We start from the raw sequence: 5,988 nt of genomic DNA, 5'->3' as shown, positions 1-5,988 counted from the left end.
AATTATTTTTTAGTTTATAAAAAATTAATTCAAAATAATTTAACTATTTTTATCGAATTCAAAAAGTATTTTAAAATATGAAATAAATTTTATTTTTAAAAATCTATAATTAACAAGTTTATAATCTCTCTTATTACTAAATTAAATAGATATATCATATCATATACTCCTAATCACTATAATATTCAATAACTCTTGAATACATCAACCACAAAGTAATTGGCAGTAAAAGTTTTAGCAGCCATTTATAGTAATTGCTTCTAAAAGTAGTTTTTGTTACAATTAATTTTTCTCTTCTTTCTAGATTTAAAAGTGAACAATTATTGTTCATTTATTGCACAAGTTTAAAATATCAATAAAGAGTAATAAAAGTAAAGAACTTTTCCGGACAAATTTTAATCATCCCCGTCTATTTGTTGAGAATAATGCAAGTGTGAGTATGGATAATAATCTCACATTGAAAATGCATATGGTGACTTCAACATATATAAGTGGCAGAACACACTCACCTATCACCTTAAGATTTTAGGTAGAGAAGTTGTGTGTCTCTCACAAAGGTGTGTTGCTCAAATGAGATGTTCTAGAAATTAACAATGCTCCCGACTCGACCCTCACCGATTGTTGTGCTAACACTATTATCTCGAAAATTTAGAAAATATAAATAAATAAAAGTAGGTAACATAACATTCAATTCAAGTCACAACTCACAATCAAACAAACAAATCCTTATACCATAAATAAAAACATATATCAAAAAACAAGAGGTGTAGGTGTTTCCATTCTATATCACACATATCTTGTTTGTTTGTTTTGTCTCTCTCACACTTTTTGAGTCACTCTTTCATCATCATCATCATCAAAATGGTTTACAAAAGTGCAACAAATCTATCATCACTTTTCTCTTCCTTGATTTTCCTAGTCCTTATGTTTGGTCTTGTAACCTCAGATGTGAACCAAGATAAAGCAGAATGCACAGACAAACTCATAGGTTTGGCAAATTGTCTTCCTTTTGTAAGTGGTCAATCAAAAACACCAACTATAGATTGTTGCACTGGTGTTAAGGATGTTGTTACTAAGAGTAAGAGATGTTTGTGTATTCTTATTAAGGATCATGATGACCCTAACCTTGGGTTTAGTATTAATGTCACACTTGCTCTTAAGTTACCTGGTGATTGTAAGTCACCTACTAATGTTACTCAGTGTATTGGTAGGTTAATGTCTTATCTTTAACTTATGGTTGTTAATTTGTTACTATCATATGATGATGAGTTTTATGTCAAGTTTGTATTTTTTTTTTTCAGATCTTTTGCATTTGTCACCTAAATCACATGAGGCTAAGATATTTGAGGACTTTGAGAAAACTTTGGAGAAAAATAGTACTACCCCAGTACCTCCAGGTAAACATTATTTATCAGTTTATAGAGTAAATATCTAAAGGATTCTTTGAGAAAAAAACATAAATTATTTGGAATATTTCACAATAATAAAATAATAGCTTAAGTTAGTAATGAAAAAATATATTTGTTTGGTCTCGATAAGTTAGCTCAATTGATATAACTTATTTATTTATTTATTTATTTTTAAGAGATAAAACTCTAATCATTAAATAAATAAAAAATATATTTGTTTGATAACGATCTTTTTCCACAAATTATTAGTTTTTTTTAAAAGCTATTTCAAATAGTGCTTGAATTTATAATTTATAATATATTTTATTTTTCTCATTTTATATTTATTATTTAAAATTGAAAAATAATTCAAATTAAAAATATAATCTTATGTTATTTTATATTATTAGTCACTTCAACAATTATTTTACTCTATTTTAAAAAAAAATTATTCGTTATCAATCATAAATTCATTTACTAAACAAACTACTAGTATTTTTATCAACCAAAAAAATAATTCTTTAATAAATGAAAGTACTAATTTAATGAATGTAAAATCCCAAATATCAATCAAAATGGTCACTTATTTATCAGAGCCTAGATTGTTCTTCATGATTTGTCTTAAGGACCACTTTAGAATTTTTCAATTTTTTCTCAAGGACCACCTTTTAAATTTTAAAATTAATTTTAAAATTAAGTTATAATTTTTAACTTTAAATTAAAATCAATTTTGAAAGACAAAATTGATTTTCCATAAAAAAAAAACTCTATTACGTCAAAATTAATTCTACATCTATAAATAAATTTTAACTCTATAAAAATAAAATAAAATATAAGCAGTTATATTTTTGTGCACTATGTAATTTTGTAAAAATAAATTATGAAGTTAGAAGTAACTAAAATTTAAAAAAAAAAAATCATTAATTGCAGCTAGTAATGCATCTGGAAAAGGAACAAATACAGTAGCTCAAGACAAGAATGGTACTAGCAAAGAAGGAAAGGTGCTTTATGGAATTTCACTATTTGTTTTAGCCTTCTACTTCTTCATAATTTGAAATATGATTATTCATATCAAGATGTCAACATTATAATAAGAGAATATATTGATATATATGGGTCAATTTATTATTTAAGAACTTTAGATTGAAGATAATGTACTGTCTGTTTTCTTTAAATTAGGGCCCATTTGTATGTGTGATGAATTTCTCCAACTAATTGAATAAGAAAAAGGACCCATTATTAAACATCAAGGTTGTATGCTTTAAATATTTTGGTGATGATAAATAGAGCATCTATATCTAGTTAGTTACCTGCCTGATTGGTAATTAATTTGGTTCGTTGGATGTTGACATTAAATTTTGGAAGTATTCCATTTTGACAAACTTGCATTATTATTATTCACACTATAGAGTATAGACTTTTGAATGAAGATAAACATAAAATTTTGGAAGCATTCCATTCCATCTTGATAAATTTGGAGTTTTCGATGAAATAATTCTCTTTATATCTATCTATATATCTCATGTTATAGGAATGAAAGGAAGTTTAAAGAGCATAGGATGAAAATAGAAATGAATTTATCATATTGAATTATATTAAAACATGAGATGCTCTTTATAAATGGAGTAGGTAAGACATTAACAAACTAACCAATTTATAATAAACTCTAACTAGCTAACAAACTAACTTCTATATTTTATTAGCTTCCCACAAACACATAGTAAGAGCAAATTTAATGAGTTTGTACAAAACTAAACTAATCACACATTAAAACAAACTCTAAATTATAATTAAAATTCCAATAAGGCTAAAAGAAATAATTTTAATAAAATATTAATTTTTTATGGATAATAGCTCAAATGTCAATATATATATATATATATATATATATATATATATATATATATATATATATATATATATATATATAGTATTTCCAACTCTTTTTTAAGTCACGTGTGAAAGAAAAATGCTATTCTTACACCATATTCATACACCTACACCGTATTTCACTATTCATCAATACGGTGAACAGTGAAAATAAAAATATATTTTTTAAATAAAAAAAAATTAATTTTTTTTATTTAGTGGTACAGAAACAAAATTATGTAATTAACCAATTTCATAAGTTTATTAACCATATTTTAATTTCATTAATTAATTTCATAACTACTAAAAGTCTGGACAGTCTATTAACCAACTTTATAACTTCATTAACCAACCTTTTATATTTCATTAACCAACTTTGTTTTACTACTAAAAATTATTTTTAATATATGAGTGTTTATTAACCAATTTCATCACTTCATTAACCAACTTTATTTTACAATCAAATATACTATTCACTGCCACTGTTCATATATTGTTCATGAATATTGTTCACCGACACTATTCACGCACTATTCATAAAATATAAATTTTTATATTTTTTTAAAGTACTGTTCACCGTAAAAATACGATAAACAGTATTTAATATAAGTATTTGATGTATGAATAGCACACCTGAATGTGAAATAGGCTATAAGAAATAAGCAAAAAGAATGAATTTCGCTTGCTTATCCATTTCTTTTTTGGAATAGTGGCGATAATGTTGATTAGGAAATAATGAGAAAAGGAAAAATATCACTAAATTTTAGTGTTTTTGATAACTTTTAAATAACTTTTCATTTAAAATAGAGCAAAGCTCTATGTATACATGGTTTTACAAAAATTGTTTATACTCCGCAAGATTCAAATTTGAGATCGTGAGAAGGAATGCTCCCACCGATTAAGCGACTTCTTGGGGTTTTATAAACTTGAAATAATTGAGGTTCATTCAATAAAAAAAACAAATTGGTAACTTGTAAATTGTCTCTTCTAGAATATAAGAAAATTTCTTTAGCCACCTCCCTATGGGGGTCACCCCCAGCGAAAATCCCAAAATACCCCTGCTTTGGAAATGAACTTCCGAAGCGCTTTTTTTTTAAAAAAATTTCCATAATTCGGAAGTGCATCTCCGAAAACACCTCATGGGGGGTGTCTTCGGAGATGAACTTCCGAAAAGCATATTCAAACAGAAAAACCAGTAAGCAGCGGCAATAGAGTTAGCCAGAAGAGAAGGCAGAGTTGAGGAACATCTCATCTTCATGCTCAATATGTAGATTCTTGGATTCCATTAGAAAATCAATTTCTTCGCTTTTAAAATCAATATGTAGATTCTTGGATTTCATCGCCGCGAACACTATCCATCTTCTGGATTATAAACATAGAACTTTGACTTTCCCAGCGCACCCCTTTGTTTGATTTTTTTTGTAATGACGTCCCCTGATGATAATGATAAACTATAGCTTACATTGATTGGCTCTTTTGTCTCGCGGAAACTCAAGTTGACAAGACTTTGAACAGCTTCATGTCTCTTACTTTGTTCCATTTTCAGGCTACAACACGCAAGAAAACCAAGAATAAGCTTAACCAACCCCCTTAAGTTGAGAATATTATTTGGATCAACATGGTCGAGTTCAACATCATCATTCACAACAGATGATTCTTCTTTGGATAGTGACTCAGAGATATTTCTAGCACCAACTTTTCTGTAAATATCAGATAGTTTACTCTTGAACAATGGTGTCATGTTATGCTTAGGATACCATACAAAAACTTTCTCGCTCTCAAAAAGCTTCTTCATATGAAGGTTATCTGGAATAAAACATCTTCCTTATCGGCCAGAAGTATATCATTATTTCCTAATGTTGTAGGTAGTTTCTTCAAACTGTCAGCTCGAGTACCGCTCGCCATCGCTTAACGACGAGGGAGGGTTGATGATCACACCTTTTGAGATCAAGAACGACGAAGATTTAGCGGTTATGTGGACAACGTTCGACCGATTTTCTTCGAAAGGCCCGATCGAGTTGGACGCCAAACTTCAAAGATCGGCGGACGACGTTATCAAAATGTTGACTCATCCCCACCTACCCGTGTTCAACAATATGTAACTTTAATTTTCAGTAATATTATCGTTGTAATCTTCACCCGATTAAATAAAGCGAATCGTTGTTGTTTTTCATTTTTCTTCTGTCCAGACATAAATTCGGAGGTTCATTTCCGAATTCCATCATGGGGGGTGAGTTCGGAGATGAACTTCCGAAACACCACATTTTCTGAAAATGTAACTTTATTTCGGAGATGCATCTCCGAAATCAATATTTTATATTAAAAAAAACACGTTTTCGGAAGTTCATTTCCGAAAACACCTATTTTTCAAAAAAAAGTACCGTTTCGGAAATGAACTTCCGAAACAAGGGGTAATGTTGTAAATTCACCAGGGGTGGGCAAGAAGGTTAGGAGGTGGGTGAAGAAATTCTCGAATATAAATCACATTGTAATCAACCATAACATATAAATATAAAATGAATTCATTATATTAAATTTTATTGAAAATATGATTGAAAAGATCTAATAGTTACATGAAATGTACATATAAATCATCTAAGACATTAACAAATTAACCAACTTATTATGATAAATTCTACCTAACAAACCAACATCTATAATCTTAAAATAGTTGATATTCGATTAAAATAAATAAATACTTCTTCTCGTCTTTATTACTAGAACTGTCAAA

The 5,988-nt window shown here is 28.2% G+C and overlaps 1 protein-coding gene across 1 annotated transcript; it reads left to right on the top strand.

Annotated features, from left to right (window-relative positions):
• Positions 1 to 740: 740 nt before the first annotated feature.
• On the top strand, positions 741 to 2,634 carry LOC131607919 (non-specific lipid transfer protein GPI-anchored 14-like). The gene is made up of 3 exons (XM_058879869.1): positions 741 to 1,207; positions 1,302 to 1,397; positions 2,319 to 2,634. Exons 1-3 carry the CDS (start codon positions 862 to 864, stop codon positions 2,441 to 2,443), a joined length of 567 nt encoding a protein of 188 aa, XP_058735852.1. The 5' UTR covers positions 741 to 861; the 3' UTR covers positions 2,444 to 2,634.
• Positions 2,635 to 5,988: the final 3,354 nt, after the last annotated feature.

Source organism: Vicia villosa, linkage group LG5, assembly GCF_029867415.1.
Source record: "Vicia villosa cultivar HV-30 ecotype Madison, WI linkage group LG5, Vvil1.0, whole genome shotgun sequence".
In the NCBI taxonomy this organism is placed as follows: Eukaryota; Viridiplantae; Streptophyta; class Magnoliopsida; order Fabales; family Fabaceae; genus Vicia; species Vicia villosa.
The sequence above is the reverse complement of the archived record's forward strand: the minus strand, read 5'-3'. Positions and strand labels throughout refer to the sequence as shown.